This window comes from Hyperolius riggenbachi, chromosome 4 (assembly GCF_040937935.1).
Source record: "Hyperolius riggenbachi isolate aHypRig1 chromosome 4, aHypRig1.pri, whole genome shotgun sequence".
In the NCBI taxonomy this organism is placed as follows: Eukaryota; Metazoa; Chordata; class Amphibia; order Anura; family Hyperoliidae; genus Hyperolius; species Hyperolius riggenbachi.
In genome coordinates this window covers 414,287,286-414,308,822 of record NC_090649.1, presented here as the reverse complement: position 1 = coordinate 414,308,822, position 21,537 = coordinate 414,287,286, and the positions used below count along the sequence as shown (strand labels likewise).

The following is a 21,537-nucleotide window of genomic DNA, read 5'->3' as shown; positions in this document are numbered from 1 at the left end:
CAGCAGGACGATTTGCAATAGATTTCATGCTGAAATCTATTGGAAATCGCTGTGCAGTGGGTGGCCAGGCAATAGATTCCACTCTAAACAGATTAGATCAGAGAGGAATCAATCTAATGGTCAATCTGGCCTCCCATCTTGTGATGTATGGCCAGCTTTAGGCCAATTTAGGGAAGCCAATTAATTTATCTGTATATTTTTGGTTCAATAAAGATCAGTCTCCATAGTAATCTGATAGCAAAAGCTACCTAGACACGTTAGGTGCTCATTGCCTGTGACAATCGTTTGTAGTCCTCATTTCACACAGGCAAGTAAGTCACCATGACTATTAGCAGCAACTCGACTTAAATATATTTGAATGGAGTTCTCTGCGGAAGCAGTTGCCAGCACTGGCAAATGATCACAGCAAGTAGGTGATATAATAATAATAATTAATAACGCAACCATTTGTATAGCACTTTTTCCACGTCATCTCAAAGAACTTGAGAGCAGCAGCCACTAAAGGCGCGCTCAGTGGGCCACCCTGGAGCGATTTGCGGCTAGTTACTGTGACAAACAGCTAGAGCCTTAGTTACTCAAGTGACACAGCCCTTTGGCCACCATCTCCATATTTAGGCCAGATCCATACTTACCACCCTCATTACCAGCAATAATTCTGTAAATGATCTTTTTATTCTTTCCAGAAATGACATCATTGTGGTCACTGTTTGTTTCATTTTTCTTCTGATCAGAGCTAAAATGAAGAAAGAAAAATAAGGTATTAGAAGATACAGTATTGCAGCTACTCTGATTGTAGTGATTAGCACCATCGACCTGCAGCGCTATGTTCCTGGTTTAAATCCCAGCAAGGGCACATAGAGTTTGTATTTTCTCCCTGTGTATAGGCGGGTTTCCTCCAGGCACTCAAGTTTCCTCCCACATACCAAAAACATACAAATAAGCTAGTTGGTTTCCCCCTAAATTGGCCCTAGAGTATGATATATATATATATATATATATATATATACATATATATATATATATATATATATATATATATATATATATATATATATATATATATATATTATATCTATGGTGGGGATTAGATTGTGAGTTCCTCTGAGGGACAGTTAAAGGGATACTGTAAGGGGGGGGGGGGGGGGTCGGGGGAAAATGAGTTGAAGTTACCCGGGGCCCCCACAGGCATCCTGTGCCTGTGCAGCCACTCACCAATGCTCCGGCCTCGCCTCCGGTTCACTTCTGGAATTTCAGACTTTAAAGTCTGAAAACCACTACGCCTGTGTTGCCGTGTCCTCGCTCCCGCTGATGGCACCAGGAGCATACTGCGCAGGCCCAGTATGGTCTGTGCCTGCGCCGTGCACTCCTGGTGACATCAGGGGAAGCGAGGACACGGCAACGCAGGCGCAATGGTTTTCAGACTTTAAAGTCTGAAATTACAGAAGTGAACCGGAGGCGGGGCAGGAGCATCGGTGAGTGGCTGCACAGGCACAGGATGTCTGTGGGGGACCATTAGAAGCCCCGGGTAACTTCAACTCATTTTCCCCCGACCCCCCTACAGTATCCCTTTAAGTAACAAGACAATATATACTCTGTACAGCGCGGCGGCAGATGTCGGTGCTATATAAATACTAAATAATAATTTCGTTTAATCTTACTTTAAGGGAGAAGGCTGGCTTTGGATGAAGCATAACCACTCCTACTACCAGCTTCTGAGGTCACTTCAGATGACCCCCAATTTCTAAATCAGCAATCATTTTATTATTGACAGTGCTGACAGGACAATCGGATGACTTTAGGTCAGCTTGAGGTTTATTTCTGGGGTGTTTTGCCATTGAGAAACTGATGCTTTACTGCTTGGAATACAGTATACTGTACAAGTGCCAAAGTGCTCTATGGGCCTGTTGGCTACAATATATGTTGATGGTCTTAGACAGCATCATTAAGTATTTTCATGTCAAGTTTACTTTAAAGTGTCACTGAAGTGAAAAAAAACGTATTATATAATGAATTGGTTGTGTAGTACGCATAATTACTAGAACATTAGTAGCAAAGAAAATAGTCTCATACTTTTATTTTCAGTTATATTGCTTTTTTTTTTTATAACATTGCATCATTCTCTAATATGTGCAGTTTACACACTACTATCAGCAGAACAGAGCTAAATACCTTTTCAACTTTACTCTGCAGGAAAACCATAAACAAACAAGATACAGTGACAGACAGTTGAGATATGAGCTTCAAAAGACAGTGCTGTCCATTACTTTTTTGTTTGTAGTGCTCAGAGAAGCTCTTTTGCATAGATAACAACTGAAGTTTCTTAACTCTTCCTGTACTAGAAACAATATGAGACTCATATCTGTGCTGCTTATGTTTTATTTCTTAAGGGGGCCATACACTAGGTGACCAACCAACCAATCGACCATCCAATTTGATTAACATAATCGAATTGGATGAAAATTGGTGCTGCCAAGTGCATGCCCGACCAACAAAGCGTCCAATTTCAGGACAGAAATTGGCTGCACAGTCGATCGCGCATGTTGGAAAATGTCGGGCCGAGGTTGGTTGGTCGGGTGAGCGGTGGTACGATGGCCGAATTGCTAACGAGCGACGAGATGATGAAACCCCCGCCGCAATGTGTAAATGTATGTAGTGTAGTGCATTTATACATTACCTGTCCGGTGTCAGCCTCCACGCAGTTTTCGTCCATCTCGCCGGGTTCCGCATACACGTTGGCGGCGCTATGTCTGACGTCACGAAGGCGCATAGCGGCTGACATCAGACGCTATGTGCCGCTAGCATGTGTGCGGCTTACCTGGTGAAATGGACGGATGGATCCTGCGAGCTGCTACAGGACAGGTAATGTATAAATGCACTACACAACATACATTTATACATTATGGGGCAGCGGCGGGTTTCCCTGATGATTTCCTGCTGAAATCGGACGGGAATCGGCCTGCAGTGTATGGGCAGATTCGATTAGAGACAAATGTATCTCTAATCAGATTCGATTAGAGATACATTTGTCTCTTGGTTGAATCTGTCAATATTCGTTCTAATGTATGGGCACCTATAGCTGTACTACACATACCGTACAATTCATTATATCAAGTTTATTTTCACTTCAGATTCCCTTAAAGCATTCCTATTTTAAATGTAATTGGTTATTTATACCTAAGCACTACAAAAATATATATATACAGTATTTGTTACTCTAGTAGTTTCTGAATATAGATAAGAAGCCAAGAATTTTAGAATAGTATAAAACTTACTTTACTGTGTTTTCTGTAGAATTAGAGAAGTCCTTTTTATGTATGACATTTATGATTATGGAAGCAGTGCTATTTAGTGAGGGAGTCCCTCTGTCCTTGGCAAAAACTATTACATGTAACTCTCCTGGTTCAAGCTGTCTCCCATTGGTGATTACTCTTCCTCTCCTCACATTTTCAATCAGGAAGTAGTCAGAAGATTGGTCAGATAACAGGAAGTATTCAATGATGCCATTTTCACCCTGCAAGGCAACAAACAGGTACAAAGGTTTCAAGATTATTATTATTTAGTATTTATATAGCACTGACTTATTCCGCAGCGCTGTACAGAGTATATTGTCTTGTAACTTAACCATCCCTCAGAGGGGCTCACAATCTAATCCCTACCATAGTCATATGTCTGTGTATCATAGTGTTATGTATAGTAGTCTAGGGCCAATTTAGGGGAAGCCAATTAACTTATCAGTATGTTTTTAGGATCCGTTCTACAAATGTGTTGATTATAGACACTAAAAACTGAACTAAAAGTCACAAAACAAAATAAATAAAAATAATAATAATAAGGCTATAGCTTTTATTAAAGTGAACCAGAGATGAAGCACCCTCATGTGTTTTACCATATAGATCAGTGGGAACATTAGCGAAAACACCTACCCTGCTCTCTGTTTCATTCTTCACTGCTCAGCTTGCTTCTTATCAACCCTGATGAAATCCCTGACTGAGCATTCAGTATGGCTTTGCTCAGGAATCATTATAGCAGAGCCAGAAGGAGGCAGGCTTGGTCTTGAAAAGACATCAGAGACTCAGCTATAATGATTCCCGAGCAAAGCCAGACTGAATGCTCAGTCAGGGATTTTATCAGGGCTGATAACAAGTAGGCTGAGCAGTAAAGAATGAAACAGAGAGCAGGGTAGGTGTTTTCTCTAATGTTCCCACTGATATATATGGTAAAATACATGAGAGTGCTTCATCTTTGGTTCACTTTAAGGTTAATGGATTTGCCTGACTTCCCACAATCAGCTACATCTAATAAGTAGAAATTTCCTGTGCTGCATTATAGGGCCATTGTAGACAATAGGCACAGATGAATGAAGGCAATCAGTGGCATAACAATAGGGGATGCACAGGTTGTGACCGCATTGGGGGCCCTTGGTTCAGAGGGTCCCCAAGGGTCTTTCCCCAACCACAGTATTAGCTCTTTATTGGTCCTATGCTGGTAATAATCACCATAGATGCTTTGAATAGTAGTAATCATTAACAAACTGTTCCCCATCCCATTCTTGCACCTCTATCACTTTGGCTGTCCTTGGTGCTCTGTATCAATTGTTATGTATTATGAGTACTGGGGGGCCCAGTGTAAAACTTGCACTGGGGCCCATAGCTCCTTAGCTATGCCACTGAAGGCAATACATAAACAGTGAGCCATGTGCTCTGAAGTTTCTTAGTGCATTTAATCCTGTTTATTTTTTTAGGGGGTTTGTGGACTTTATATTATCATTCATTGATATTGGAAATGTGTGAGAAAAGGTGTGCGGTAATATGCATCTGCTGGACGTTAATATGCATCTGCTGGACGTTAATATGCACCTATTAACACGCATTACCTAACGCCCAAAAAACTGCACAACATATTTCACTTTTAATGCATTATGAAAATTTCCAGCTTTCTCATATGCTTAAAACGGACATGAACTCAGAACTCCTCTCTGCTCTAAAAGATACACAACAGCATAATAACCTTTAAACAAAAAACATTTCTTTGTTACAGCTGATGGAAATCCTACAATTAAATCTGCACAGTTTCTACTGATTCATGGAAGCAGACATATTGTTTACTGTCTGTGCTTTCATATGGGCTTATCTGCTTACCTGCCATAGGCAGTCATGTGACACAGGGGAGGGATCAAATTACTAGTGATTAGACGTAAATGAATTGGGAATTGCACAGGCTAAACTCTCTAAATACATACAGGGTGCATTTTCTGTTATGTTTTCCTTGTGTCCTGTGCAAGAGTTCAGGTCCACTTTAAAGTAAAGCCTCTTACACACATACAGCGGGACGCGAAAGTTTGGGCAACCCTGTTAATCATCATGATTTTCCTGTATAAATCGTTGCCGGTTATTACAATAAAAATTCATTTAAATATATCATATAGGAGACACACACAGTGATATTTGAGAAGTGAAATTTAGTTTATTGGATTTACAGAAAGTGCGCAATAATTGTTTAAACAATTTTAAGTAGATTTTTAGTAGATCCTCCTTTTGCAGAAATGACAGCCTCTAAACACTTCCTGTAGGTTCCAATGAGAGTCTGGATTCTGGTTGAAGGTATTTTGGACCATTCCTCTTTACAAAACATCTCTAGTTAATTCAGGTTTGATGGCTTCTGAGCATGGACAGCCCTCTTTTACTCACAACACAGATTTTCAATTATATTCAGGTCTGGGGACTGAGATGGCCATTCCAGAACGTTGTACTTGTTCCTCTGCATGAATGCCTTAGTGGATTTTGAGCAGTGTTTAGGGTCGTTATCTTGTTGAAAGATCCAGCCCTGGCGCAGCTTCAGCTTTGTCACCGATTCCTGGACATTGGTCTCCAGAATCTGCTGATACTGAGTGGAATTGATGCATACCTCAACTTTAGCAGGAATCCCAGTCCCTGCACTGGCCACACAGCATGATGGAACCACCACCATATTTTACTGTAGGTAGCAAGTGTTTTTCTTGGAATGCTGTGTTGTTTTCCGTCATGCATAACACCTCTTGTTATGCCGAAATAACTCAATTTTAGATTCATCCGTCCAGAGCACCTTATTCCAAAATGAAGCTGGCTTGTTCAAATGTGCTTTAGCATACCTCAAGTGGCTCTGTTTGTGCTGTGGGCAGAGAAAAGGCTTCCTCTGCATTCAGCATCTCCTTGTGTAAAGTGCGCGAATGGTTGAACGATGCACAGTGACTCCAGCTGCAGCAAGATGATGTTGTAGGTCTTTGGTGCTGGTCTGTGGGTTGACTAACTGTTCTCACCATTTGTCGCTTCTGTTTATCAGAGATTTTTCTTGGTCTGCCAATTCGAGCCTTCACTTGAACTGAGCCTGTGGTCTTCCATTTCCTCAATATATTCCTGTGGAAACATACAGTTGAAATCTTTGAGACAGCTTTTTGTGTCCTTCCCCTAAACCATGATGGTGAACAAGCTTTGTCTTCAGGTCATTTGAGAGTTGTTTTGAGACCCCCATGTTGCTACTCTACATAGAAAATTAAAAGAGGAGGGAAACTTACAATTGACCTACTTAAATACTCTTTCTCATAATTGGATTCACCTGTGTATGTAGGTCAGGAGTCACTGAGCTTACCAAGTCAATATGAGATCCAATGATTAGTTCTAAAGGTTTTGGAATCAATAAAATGTAAACAATGCCCAAATGTATGCACCTGCCTTATTTTATTTAAACAATTATTGCGCACATTTTGTAAATCCAATAAACTTCATTTCACTTTTCAAATATCACTGTGTGTGTCTCCTATATGATATATTTAAATGACATTTTTTATCGTAACAACCAACGATTTATACAGGAAAATCATGAAGATTAACAAGGCTGCCCAAACTTTTGCATCCCACTGTAAATAGTGTAGAAGTCTTGCTGGAAACAAGTCTTGTCACCTTGATTGGAGATGGCATCCTCTCATGTCTTCTCTGTGTTGAATAGTTTCAATATAGTTGGGAAAACACTTTTTTGACATAACAGGGAAAAAAGAAAAACCCTTCGATCCCTTTATGGGTCATCCACTTGACCCTATCGTAGACTCTAATATGTAGAAAGGACCGTAAAAAAAGTGCATACAGGATTTTTTAGATGCAAAAAATATCAAATGCTTTATTGACACAAAGTAGAGAAAAAATTCTTTGTTTAAAAATCTCTGTAAGAGGTTCCTTGCGAATACATCCAATACAGAATTATAGCGCAGACATAGACTTAATCGTAGACTTAATGCAATTAGAAAAAAGGCCAATAAAGCATTTGATATTTTTTGCATCTAAAAAATCCTGTATGAACTTTTTTCATGGTCCTTTCTACATATTAGATTCTCTGTGTTGAAGACAGCCATTTTCTAAACAGGGGATGACTGACCCTGGGAACAGAGCAGCATTTTCCCCCAGGGCCTCTCTCTTTCCCTGTATATCCTAATATGGCCACACTGTAAGTAATCCAAGTGTCACTCCTGTGTAGCTTCCTCTCTGTGAATCTGCGCACCAAATGTGCATAATCCTGCATCAACTTGGAATTATCGGATGTGCATCTCATTATTGGAATAAACTGGAAAGCATTATGGCAACCCAGACTTTTACATGACCAATTGTCTGCAAGGGCGTGAAACTGCCGTTGTTGTGCCCACTTAGTGCCTCGCCCTCACCTACTTTCTCACGTTCTCTTCAATCACAAGCAAGTTGCCGGGAATGGCTTTCAGCAATGTGTCCTGTTATGGAATGTGACCATTTTGCACAGCACAAATAAAGCATCCTTTGATACAGAAGGTGCCCGCTTCCTGATTATATGTTTGGAAAACTCTGAGGAACATTCAGACATAACAGAGCACTGATAAACAGGAAACACAGTGTGCTATATTTGACAGCTGTAGCACCTTCCATTTTTTTTTTTTTTTTAGCACTCGCCCTTCCCCATCACCCCCTGTAAGGGCCACATAAGTGTCTTGCACTCATCCTCTGCTTATAACCCTCAAGCCTCAATCCATTTTCCACAGAATATCTGTTCTGCTGTCTGTACAGTGATCAGTCCTGATCGCACAATGTAATGCTGCATTCATTTTGTTTTAACAGAGGCAGTGCCATTTCAGCAAATTAATGGCATCTTGGTTGCAGCATATGTACTGTTAAATTATAGAGCAACACCTAAGGGGCAGTGTAAACTGGCCATTACAGTGCAATAATACATATTGGTGGTTTCACACAGAATGGAAGGGAGTCTATTTGCAGTGCTAGTTGTGAAAGAACATTTTCATATATTACATCTTCTATACCTGATCTCTATCTGAGGCAGTCACATCAGTCACAAGGGTTCCTACAGGACTGTTCACGCTGACATCAGCAAAATATTGCTTCTGGGTAAACTGTGGTGCATTATCATTCACATCCAGTATATGAACTGTTATGCAGAACAGAGGCGCCAAAAGGATAAAAGGAAGCTAAATGAGCTTAAAAAACCAAATTCTTGGTAAATAGAGGAGGTAGTGGTGGACTTACCTCCTCCATGTACACACACGACTGTAGTAAAGACAGTCAATATATTTTATTCATGAACTCCAACTATGCAACGCGTTTCGCAAGTTTGATCCCGCTTCATCAGGCAATAACAACGGAGCAATAGCATGTGGTCAGTAGAAGAGCCAGGCACCTCTGTGTGAAAGAACATTTTCATATATTACATCTTCTATACCTGATCTCTATCTGAGGCAGTCACATCTGTCACAAGGGTTCCTACAGGACTGTTCACGCTGACATCAGCAAAATATTGCTTCTGGGTAAACTGTGGTGCATTATCATTAACATCCAGTATATGAACTGTGAGCTGAGTGCTGGTCTGGAAGATAGAAAGACAATAATAACCAAATTATGTTCAATCGCTTTTCGCCACACATCAGTTAAAGGGAAATTCCACCTTTGATGAGAGAAGCGCAGCTTTTTTTTATGTGCATATAATACAAAGAGACCAGGGCGTAACTATAAATCCTTGGGGCCCCCTGCAAAACTTTGGATGGGGCCCCCTTCCCTATGCCCTTCCCCCCCCCCCCCCCCCCGCAAAAGTTTGGATGGGTCCCCCTTCCCCATGCCCCCCCCCCCGCTTTCTGCACAGATAAACTGAGAACCAATGTTATTCAATTGGCGAGTGTATATTTGAATGTACTGTAGGCATTTTCTCTATCAATTACATTAGCTTCTGTGATAAAACATGCATGTTTTCACACATACAGACACACATGGTGTGCAGAAAACAGACAGAGGAGTGTGCTCCCAGCCTCAAGCTTATTACATTGATTTCTCCATCATTACTACAGTACACAGCACTTGGGGAGGGGTGGAGAGGTCGGGGGCTGGGCGCTGTACACAAGACCCTGCTGCACACTAAATAGGGACTGTCTACAAATCTTTGTCTACAAAACTTTTTATGATTCCTTATCAGTGGCTGAGCAAATGCAGTCATTAGAACAGTTGCGCAGAGAGCAGAAAGCTTTTTCTCTCTGTTCCCTTACTTGTCAGTTTCTCAGGACAGGGAAAATAAACAGGGCCCCCTGCAGCTTCTGGGACCCCCTGTGACTGCATCCCTTGCAGGGTATATGGTTACGCCCCTGAAAGGGACTGATTCACAATGTTTTATTTTTAATTATCTCACCTTACTTATTAACTCACAATGGCCTCAATTCACTAAGCTTAACTCCTGTCTTTAATAACTCTTCTGAGCTGTTTTACAGTTATCACAATTATATCACCATGGTGATAACTGTAAAACAGCTCAGAAGAGTTATTAAAGACAGCAGTTAAAGAGGAACTCCAGTGAAAATAATTTAATATAAAAAGGTGCTTAATTTTTACAATAATTATGTATACATGATTTAGTCAGAGTTTGCTCATTGTAAAATCTTTCCTCTCCCAGATTCACATTCTGACATGTATTACATGGTGACATTGTTACTGTGGGCAGATTATGTAGCTGTTCTGGCTTTAACAGACAGCTATAAACAGCCATTTCCTGTGTGTGTCATTGTTACATTGTGGCAGTTTGCCCAGAGTACCGTACGGTACCAGAGCCTCTTGTGGGAGGGGTTTCAGCACAAAATCAGTCATACAGCGCCCCCTGATGGTCTGTTTGTGAAAATCATTATATTTTTCATGTAAAAGTGGGTATCAGCTACTGATTGGGATAAAGTTCAATTCTTGGTCGGAGTTTCTCTTTAAGCTTAGTGAATTGAGGCCATTGTATCTCTCCTTAAAGAGGAACTGTAACATCAAAATTTCCCCTGGGGGGTACTCACCTCGGGTGGGGGAAGCCTCAGGATCCTAATGAGGCTTCCCACGCCGTCCTCCGTCCCTCGGGGGTCTCGCTGCAGCCCTCCGTACAGCGGCGACGTAAATGTTTACCTTGCCGGCTCCTGCGCAGGCGCTCTGGTGGCTGTCGGCTCTGAAGTAGGCGGAAATACCCGATCGTCGTCGGCGCCTGCGCAGTAGAGCGGACCCGACGGAGATCGGGTATTTCCGTCTAGTTCCGAGCCGAAAGCAGCCACAGCTCCCCCGCTGGAGCCTGCAAAGGTAAATATTGAATTGACAGTCGGGTCTGTCGCCAGCTGTTCGGAGGGCTGCAGCGAGACCCCCGTGGGACAGAGGACGGCGTGGGAAGCCTCATTAGGATCCAGAGGCTTCCCCCACCCGAGGTGAGTACCCCCCAGGGGATCTTTTTGATGTTACAGAGTCTCTTTAAATGACTTAAGTCATGATTTATCTCTCCTCATCTGGTACCGTAATTTCATGAATAATCTCTCCCTATGTGTTTATCTCATGCATTAGCTTTCCTTGAGCTGGCTATAGATCTATCGACTTGGTGGCCGAACGACCATCCGATTCGATAATTATTTTCGAATCGGTGCTGGTGCTGATCAACGACGCAACCAATTTCAGGCCGAAATTGGTTGCATCTATCAATCGGACATGCTGCAAGATGTTGGGCCATCGTGGTCGATTGGGTGCACGGCAGGTACTCAACTGGTAGATTAGAGTATCTAAGTCCGCTAACAGTTACATTTTAGCTAGATACTCATATGATATCTTATTTAGCAATATATCCTCTTTACCTGGTAAAAGGGAGCGGTCTTGTTGCTAGAAGCTGTAATGTTTAGAATGTACGTTTGTTTTGTTTCATAGTCAAGAGGCCTTTTCACTAATATATCTCCAAGTTTTTCATCTATTTCAAACTGATCATCGGCATCTAGAAAAAAATGAAACATGCATTCCAGAACAGTGTTTACCGTAAATGCTATTAAATAGATCTCATAATAAAATATCTGTCAGCTGCTCAAAGAAGCAGTTTCAGTTCTAGGTCCTCAAAGGATAATGGTTGGGTGCACTTCATTGAATCTTGGGGAGTGGGGTGCTCTTCTGCACATTAGTTTATTAGTGTGTGTGTGTGTGTGTGTGTGTGTGTGTGTGTATGTTTGAGTGTGTGTATGTGTGTATGTTTGAGTGTGTGTGTGTGTGTGTGTTTGAGTGTGTGTGTATGTTTGAGTGTGTGTGTGTGTGTGTGTGTATGTATGTTTGAGTGTGTGTGTGTGTGTGTGTGTGTATGTATGTTTGAGTGTGTGTGTGTGTGTGTATGTTTGAGTGTGTGTATGTTTGAGTGTGTGTGTATGTGTATGTTTGAGTGTGTGTGTGTGTGTATGTTTGAGTGTGTGTGTGTGTGTGTGTGTGTGTGTGTGTATGTTTGAGAGTGTGTGTGTGCGTGTGTGTGTGTGTATGTTTGAGAGTGTGTGTGTGTGTGTGTGTGTGTGTGTGTGTGTGTGTGTGTGTGTGTGTGCGTGCGTGCGTGCGTGCGTGCGTGCGTGCATATGTTTGAGTGTGTGTGTGTGTGTTTGAGTGTGTGTGTGTGTGTGTGTATGTTTGAGTGTGTGTGTGTGTGTGTATGTTTGTGTGTGTGTGTGTGTGTGTATGTTTGAGAGTGTGTGTGTGTGTGTATGTTTGAGAGTGTGTGTGTGTGTGTATGTTTGAGAGTGTGTGTGTGTGTGTGTGTGTGTGTGTGTGTGTGTGTGTGTGTGTATGTTTGAGTGTGTGTGTGTGTGTGTGTGTGTGTGTGTGTGCGTGCGTGCGTGCGTGTATGTTTGAGCGCGTGTGTGTATGTTTGAGCGTGTGTGTGTATGTTTATGTTTGAGTGTGTGTGTGTGTTTGAGTGTGTGTGTGTGTGTGTCTGTGTGTGTGTGTGTGTGTGTGTGTGTGTGCGTGTGTGCGTGTGTGTGTGTATGTTTGAGCGCGTGTGTGTATGTTTGAGCGTGTGTGTGTATGTTTGAGCGTGTGTGTGTATGTTTGAGAGTGTGTGTGTGTGTGTGTATGTTTGAGAGTGTGTGTGTGTGTGTATGTTTGAGTGTGTGTGTGTGTGTGTGTGTGTGTGTGTGTGTGTGTGTGTGTGTGTGTGTGTGTGTCCCTTCCTTTCATATTGAATGGTGGAGGAGATAAAAACAAAACGCAGGCTGCTACTGATGATGTCACAGGGGAGGTGATCTCAGCTTGTGTGAGATTTCACATAGACGACGCCCCTGTGAGGGAGGGTAGCTGAGGACAAACACACCCATGATCTAAAACCTCCTACTAAGCTCAGAAGTAATGGCTGCCACCTGTATAACCCTAGTTATGAAAAGAGAAGGGTGAAAAGCATGCAATGAAATGCTCATAGGCTTGAAGGAGTGTTTATTTTTCTTTGTATGTGTCAGAGTGGTGCAACTAAATATTTTGAATTTAAAAAAAATTTGGTTTAGGTCCGCTTTAAGTAAACAAACATTCTGCAGAGCTGCACCTGACAGGACTGAAGACGTCCCCACTTGTGATAAATGTAAAAAATGTAAATTGGGGTAAGGAAAGATTTTACAATCACTGTCATTTATAAATGAATTATGTAAAAAGCAATATTATTCATAACATTATTTTCACTACAGTTCCTCTTTCAAACAAGTTACCATTTAAACTGTAGACTATCAGTGCATCATTTTCAGCATCCTGTTCAGTAGCGGTTACTTTCCCAACAACAGTCCCAACTGGCGCATTTTCTTCAATTAACATGTCATCTGTAGGCAAAAACGCTGGTTTGCTGTCATTAGTATTTAACACTTGGATGTCAATCGTACAGTAGCCTTGTTTTCTTTTTGGGAAGCCTTGATCTTCAGCAAGAATGAAAACCTATGGATGTAAAGCAGTTCATAGTTTATGTCTGACAAAATATGGTGTACAGTTATCAATGTACAGCTTGCTCACTACATGGAATAAGCAGAATGCATTGTAATTAGTGAATAGGTTTATTTTCATAAGTGCAAACCAGCAGGTATAGAAAAACAAATCACACTATGGGCTTGATTCACAAAGCGGTGCTAACCTAGATAGCATGCCTAAAGACGTTTGGGCGTGATAAGCATTGCACTAAGTAGGTTAGCACCGCTTTGAGGGAAAAACTCGCGTGCAAAGTTACGTGCTCGCGAAATGTCGCATAGGGTTTAATGGCGTTGCACGTGTAAATTTTGCATGCAAAACTTTGCGCGTGAGTTTATTTTATCACAAATGGGCTTTTCACCAGCGTGCTAACAGTTACCACGGCTTTGTGAATCAAGCCCTATATGTCTGTAACCTAAAAGTCAGCAATTTGCTACACTACTGGTAGAGAGAGGCAGTCCCTTCCTTATGTACAGAGTAGCATTTTGTGGGATACCACTAATTATTGGACTACAGGGGAGTCTATTTCTGGAAATCTACACTCAAGCTGTATGACACACAGCCCATTTTTTATTCCACTGATACCTTCAACACAATCACTACTATGATACAGGAAGATAGATGATTATTGCTATAATGCAGGAGGAAGAGCAACCACTGCCTTGATGCAGGAGGCTAAGTGTCCACTGTAATGATACAGGAAGCTCAGGGTGACCACTGCCATGATACAGAAGGCTGAGTGTCCACTGTAATTATACAGAATGCTAAGAGTGACCACTGCCTTGCTACAGAAGGCTAAGTGAAAAGAGAACCGAGAGCCCAATATAGTGTAGTAAGTATTGACAATTGGGTAAATGAAATGAGTATAATATATACTCACAATCCAGGGTTACCTCCAAGTAACTACTGTACATGCAAGTGAGGAGAATAGCCTGTTCTCACTCAGGATTAAGAAGTCGCTCTCTGTAGACAGGAGAAAGAAAGGGGTATCCCCCTCCACCAGGAGTGGATATCAATTATAACGTAATGAAGAACAGAGGCGCTAACAAGATAAAATCAATTCTTAAAACTTTTAAAATTGCTTAGGAGGCAGTGGTGGACTTACCCCCCGCAAGCAGACTCAAAAATTGTGTATTCAAAACAATCAATTTTATTGGTACACGCCAGGGGTTTTTGCAATGCGTTTCGCAGGTATATTCCCGCCTCCTCAAGCAATAAAAAATAGGAGTACGCACAATACAGTCTCAAGGTCACGAGGCGCTTATCGTCTCCCTCAGTCCCTGCCACTAGATGGAGTCTTTTTTGGATTATAGCCAATTAGACCGAGTGGTATAAATACAGGGAGACTGGGACGGCTTGCGTGATGATGTAGCACGTCCTGATGAAGCTCCGGTGGGCGGGGCGAAACGCATAGAGGTCATGATACGCACTATTGTTTTGGGAGCGGAGGTTTGACTGTTAGGAGCCGCCGCCATTACTACATGCGGACTTTCTTCATCTACCGCTATCTTAGAGCCGCTGCTGACTGCCTTTCGTGGTAACCTTGCACAGCCTGCGAGCCACAGCAAAGCCACCGGAACAGATAAGTGGTTTCAGTCACCTCATGCTATTTTACAAGTATGCATGGCACATTACCTGCTACGCAGTGACTATGCATCAGCAGCCTTTCGTGGCAAGTATCACCATATTGCGCTAGAGTCTTTGCAGTTTGAAGTGATCAGACTTCTCCAGTTATTTGAAAGCCTATATGGTCTACTCACTAGAACATTGACTGGATATTAACTGCTGACTGCATCAATTGTTAAAATAACTGTGCCACAGCCTGCGTAGCTAATGGATCTTCTAACTTCTGTGGAAGTACCTGTCTGCATTACTGCTTAGCTCTGACTTTCCCTGAATGCCTAATACTTAGATGGGATTATTCTAGTCTGGATGGCCTTTTCATACCTTGGCCTTGGTGATTGAATTATGCCACTGTGTTCAATATATGCATTGGAAAAGAGTGGCTGAACATTGCATTTTGCACTTTTCAAAAGAATATATAGGACTAAGAACTTTGAATCACATGTTGCCACGCTTTGCCATGGAGGCAGCGTTGTTTATTTAACGATTCTGTGGCAATATTCAATCCTTTGGATTCTTTGGTTGTGCAAATTTTGCAGCTTTACTCCTTAGTTGTGTTCCTATGGGATCCTTAAGCTCCTATTTTTGATATATGCATGTGGTTTTGAATACTTTTAAGTGGCTCCTATGTATTCTATGAATAGTTATATACATGATCATATATGTCACACCTGTCTATCCTCTGTGAGTGGTTATAACCCTACCATATTACTCTCCGGGTTCCTCGCAGCAATTGGATATGGTGTCCTCAATATCCCTATTTAGGTGCGCATTGCTTATATATGTCAAGGGTACTTGCGCCCATATAGTGCCTTAAGATATTTGTTTGCTGATATCCCCAATATTGACCACATTGGTCATGTCTACTTTTGCCCTCTGTGAGTGGTTATTGACCTTATATCCTTATCTCCTGGTCTCCTCACAGTGATTCAGCATAGGCGTCACCAAAGTTCTACAACATAGTTTTGGTACTAGTAGGCAGTCTTGCAATTCACCAACGTGGTCAATTGACCACATTGATCACACCTACCTCTGCTCCCTGTGAGTGGTTATTGACCTTATACTTATATCTCCTGGTCTCCTCACAGCGATACAGCATAGGCGTCACCAAAGTTTACTAATATAGTCTTGGTGTTAGTAGGCAGTTTTGTATTGGACCCATTTGGTCACGCCCATCTTTTCTTCCATAGATGAGTAACACTTCATGGACATTAGATATGGGCATTGTTAAAGGGTATCAGCGACTTGGCAATATTGGCAGATATACTTATTGGGGATTATATACTATTCTTCATGGGCCTTTTCTACTGTGTTGAACAATTGCAGCACTGTGTATTGTACTTACAATAGTGCTAGATGTCAGTGTACCACCTGACATTACCTATACACTATGTGTGTGTGTTTCTTAATACTATTTTTTTTTCAATAAAGTGCAGTTTGAGCAGCATATACTGGTTTGTGCTCTTTTGTTTATTTGGAGGTGGGAATATACCTGCTAAACGCGTTGCAAAATCCCCTGGAGTGTACCAATACATTTTGATTGTTTTGAATACACAGTTTTTGTGTATGCTTGCGGGGGGGGGGGGGAAGTCCACCACTGCCTCTTAAGCAATTTTAAGAGTTTTAAGAATTGATTTTATCCTGTTGGCACCTCTGTTCTTCATTACGTTATAACAGAAGGCTAAGTGTCCACAGTAATGATACAGGAAGCTCAGGGTGACCACTGCCATGATACAAAAGGCTGAGTGTCCACTGTAATGATACAGAAAGCTCAGAGTGACCACTGCCATGCTACAGAAGACTAAGTTTCCACTGTAATGATACAGGAAGCTCATGGTGACCACTGCCATGGCACAGGAAGTTGTGTAATTACTGCAAAACATAGGCCAATTGACCATTTCTGTGATACAAGAGGCTACATAAACACTGCCATGACACAGAAAGATGATACAGATGGTTGAGAATGTTGGGGAATGATTTGACTGTTCTGCCCACAGTGCTGAAGTGATGCATTATGATTGTTGCTTTTTACACGTTAGATTGAATCCTGTAAATTGCTTCTGTTTAAAGAAGGCAATACTGTACTTAAAGGAAAATCAAGGTGAAAATAAACTGATGAGATAAACAATTGTATCTATCCTGCCTCTCCGAATTTTATTTTTTTTTATTATTATTTTTTTTTTTACATATGACACAGTTTTCTTCTATCTTTAAATGTATTTCTAAGTTTTTAATTCTCTGCTCAAAGACACATGCATTGAAGTATGCCAGAACTAAAATCTATGAACTTTTGACCCTTTTTATCTCTTTCCTGCACTCGGATGCCATTGTTTGCCAGGAAAGTGTTTTATGGCTGTAATCCCTAATCAGTGAGGCTTACAGTAAAGTCCGACCCAGACAGAAACTTTCACTTGCATACCTGATTTTTAAGCTGCACAAGAAAAAGGGAATGTGTGCTCTGACCAGTCAACTCCTGACTTACATACTGGCTGCATGAGCAATGTCTCTTGATTAAGCCAATTAGGCCAAGTTTGCAAAGCCATATATATCAGGTTCTACTTGGGTTGATGCACACACTTTCCACTTGTTGTGAATAACTGATTTTTAACTCTTTCAGTCACAGAAAGAAAAAAACGAACACAGCATAGTTATTTGTGTCCTTGGCACTGTACATACATACACACACGTCAATCTCATCATTTCACCTCTTGTATCCTTTAAGATTCTCAACCATTGTTTTTTGGGGGTTACAGATTAATTTACACAAGAACACACATCATTGAATACATATCTGACCTGGAATTCCTTCGGACCATTATGAAAATAGAATCTAGATGACGCAAAGATTTTTCCATTTGTGGCATTTATACTGAAATGTTGCAAGCCTTCATTCAGAATACTGTACTGAATGACGCCATTTCTGCCTGTATCGCCATCTGTGGCCTCTGCCTGCGCAATAAACAGGGGAAAGGTCTGAACCTGCAATGTAAACAGATGACATCATTCATTTATTATTAAAATCAGTGCAAATACATATAGAATAACACAAGATCCATCTTAACTGTGTAACATAAGTTCAAAGACCACTATCATGAAAAAGTGTAAAATGTAAAACACATGTATACACATACAAATAAAAAGTTTCTTCCAGAGTAAAATGAGCCATAACCCCCTTTTCTCTATGTTGCTGTCACTTACAGTAGATAGTAGAAATCTGACAGAACCAACAGGTTTTGGAACAGCTCATCTCCTCATTGGGGGATTCTCAGCATGGCCTTTATTCTTTATAAAGACACTCCCTGAAAAGGATTTGTGCAAATATACTAGCCAGCCTCCCGGCTCGTTGCACACTTTTTTGGGCAATTGGATGGAGCAACTGACATTCACTAAGTGCTTTTGCAAATAAAGACAACCCCCCCCATTCGGAGATGAGCTGGTCCAAAACCTGTCGGTTTTGTCAAAATTCTACTATTTACTGTAAGCGACAACAACATAGGAGAACATAGGAGAAAAGTAGTTTATGGCTAAATTTACTCTGGAAGAAACTTACTTCTTATTTGGATGTATTTTACATTTTCGTTTCAATCATTTTTTATTCAGTTTTGTAAAAGGTAAATTATGCAAGAAATACATACGGTAAATAGAGTATAAATTTCAGTCTACAAGAGTTATCATCTAAACAAGAATAGACGATAATCAAGAAAAACATAAAAGTAACAGTTGTGTAAATTATTAATAGCACGTAATTGTTTATCCCAAACAATGTGGTGGGAAAATTAACCCAAAAAATAATGCAGTATGACAGTTGCATCACCAAGGGGGACAAAGCCATTGTGGTTATGATAACTTGGAACATCTCTCACCCATTTACTAAACCAGCTTTGGTTGGGCGAGAGCGTATTCCGGTTTACAGTATGTATCAGCTAATGTGTCCTGTCTTCCAGTGAGGACAGGAGAAGGATGCATATAAAATGCGACTTATATAATTAAAGGGTTGGGGTTGTCATTATTTGGGAATGAGTCTGGAGCAAGTATGGTAAAGAGAGAAACTAAGAGAAAGAAGAAATAAAGGAGGTAAGAGGTAAGAAAGGAGTACAAGAGAGAGAAAAGGATATGGGACAAGGAAAGCCCACAGCACCATGACTAAATAATATGAAGGAAGCCAAGAAATTGTTGAGAGTTCAAAGATTTCTTACCCAAGAGCAACATTCCGAACCAAGAAGGTATTCCACAAAAGGTGACAAGACCTTATTAAGTAGAAAAGAGAGAAATCGAGAGCCCAATATGGTGTAGTATGTCAGAGATACGAAGGGAAATGAATAAGTGAGATGGTTATACTCACAAACACGGGTTACCGCTCAGGCAACCACTGTATAGGCAGGTGAGGAGATTAGACCTGTCCCCACTCAGGATTAAGAAGTCGCTCTCTGTAGATCAGAAAAAATGGGGTAGGGTCACCCCTCCACCTGGGGTGGACTCAAGTATACTGGTAGGTGATCAGAGGCGCCAGCAGAATAAAATTAATATAAAATTGTTAAAAATTGCCGAGAGGGAAAGTGGTGGACTTCCCCTCAATAATTAGACACCAAGGTCTGTCATCAAATCAAACTAATAAATTTATTCAATAGTACCCCAAAATCTGCAACGCGTTTCGTGGGAACAGACCCACTTCTTCAGGCAATAAAACGGGGACAACAAACACAGCAATCAATGTGCAGTGATGTGCAGTGACCTTATTAAACTTAGTTATGTTATCTTCTAGCCTAGCACGTAGTCTCTCAAAAAAGAGAATACAACTCAGCCTATTTCTGACTAAGTTAAAAGATAGAGCTTTCGAATTCCAAGCAGCGGCAATAGTGAGCTTGGTAGCAGTAAATATATGACTGATGAGTTTATTCTGAGATTTAGTTGAGAATAGGGAAGACCTAGGATCTTTAGAAACTTGTTTATTGACAAAAGGTGGCCACACACGATACAATAAAATAATCCGATTTTACAGTAATTCGATAAAAAACGATCATATTTCTCAAAAAAAAATCAAAAGCTTTTTTTCATTCGACTGAAAAATCCGATCGGATTTCCCATTTTTTCTATTTAAATCGATCCGGAATGACAGATATTTCTCTTCAATTGCTACTAAAGATTGTATGGTGTGTGTTGGATTGTTAATTTATTAATATACACACCCTAGCAATTTTCTCTGAGTTTCCAATCATTTTTATCATAATTGAGGAAAAATTGAACATACGTGTGTGGTATATTGGTCATATTTTTGAAATGTTACAATCAGTCAGAAAAATTGATTGCAATTCTTAAATTGAACAGATATTTAAAAAAATTGTATGGTGTGTGGCCACCTTAAGGAAGAGGCCCAGGTGCACAGTCTTAGCCATAAGCGACGTACTTTAGTACATTTCCACCAAATGTGATTATGGGTACCTAAGGCATTACACATCCCCTGAAGCAATTCGGGAGATATCATTGTTAAATTTGGCCAGGCGATGTTGAACAAGATACCAGTATTTTACATTTAAGATTTTCGCGATAGTGGTCCTTTAAGTTCACTGAAACACGTAAAAAAATGGGGGAATTTGTTTTACCTCTTCCACTGTCACTTTCATGAAAGGTTTTGGAAAAACAGGCGCATACTGGTTTCCATGGATAACGGTGACAAGGACAATGGCTTCACTGTGTATCCAACGCCTTTGTGAATCTCTTGCCTTCACTGTTATGTTTCTTGGGAAATCTCTCATTACTAGGGATTTCCTAGTTTTTATTATTCCTGTGATTGGATCGATGGTAAAATAATCTAGAAATATTACAAAGAAAAAAAAACCATTACACAAGATTGTGCTACAGAAATCAAGATCTATCCATCATCCAGATCTGTCATCCAACTGCAGCAAAATGTAATTTTAAGGAGTTCAAAAAACATTTTTTCTTTTAACCTTTTAAAACTATTTTCTCAAAAACTACAAGGTCTCTTTGATAACAACAGCATGTATGGGGGCATTACTATTAAGCACTAACATCTGCAGTATTGACTCCAATGTATATTTTTAAGTAATTTTGGGTAACATGCAAAATGTACAAATAGATTACAAAAATTAATTCAGTTTCGAAAACATAATTAAAGGGGCACTTTGGCGAAAAATTGTAAAATGTAAAATATGTGCTAACAGACAAATAAGAAGTATGTTTATTCCAGAGTAAAATGAGCCACAAATTACTTTTTCTTCTATAATGCTGTCACTTACAGTAGGTAGTAAAAATCTGACAGAAGTGACAGGTTTTGAACTAATCCATCTCCTGATAGGGGATTCTCAGCAAGGCTTTTATTCTTTATAAGGATATTCCCTAAAAAGGATTTAAACAATGATGCTGGCCGGCTTCCCTGCTCGCTACACAGTTTTTTGGTAGTTGGACATAGCAACTGCCATTCACTAAGTGCTTTTGAAAATAAATAAATCCCTGAGAATCCCCCGTGAAGAGATGGACTAGTATGGCTCATTTTACTGAACTTTACTCTGGAAAAAACATACTTCTTATTTGTATATGTTTGCACATATTTTAAATTTTAACATTTTTCGCTATAGTGCCCCTTTAAGTGTCATGCTAATTGTAAAAATTTTGGTGTAAGCGAAAGAAGCACATTATGATCATC

General features: G+C 40.6%; 1 protein-coding gene across 1 annotated transcript in view; it reads right to left on the bottom strand.

Annotated features, from left to right (window-relative positions):
• The window catches only part of LOC137504243 (protocadherin Fat 4-like), a 162,106-nt gene that overhangs the window by 45,314 nt on the left and 95,255 nt on the right, over nucleotides 1–21,537 (bottom strand). Inside the window, exons 23-29 of the mRNA XM_068232389.1 lie at nucleotides 20,474–20,682; nucleotides 17,670–17,852; nucleotides 13,004–13,223; nucleotides 11,135–11,268; nucleotides 8,728–8,871; nucleotides 3,273–3,511; nucleotides 633–733 (exon numbers count right to left, since the gene is read on the bottom strand). Coding sequence (XP_068088490.1) covers nucleotides 633–733; nucleotides 3,273–3,511; nucleotides 8,728–8,871; nucleotides 11,135–11,268; nucleotides 13,004–13,223; nucleotides 17,670–17,852; nucleotides 20,474–20,682 — 1,230 coding nt within the window. The remainder of the gene's footprint in view (nucleotides 1–632; nucleotides 734–3,272; nucleotides 3,512–8,727; nucleotides 8,872–11,134; nucleotides 11,269–13,003; nucleotides 13,224–17,669; nucleotides 17,853–20,473; nucleotides 20,683–21,537) is intronic.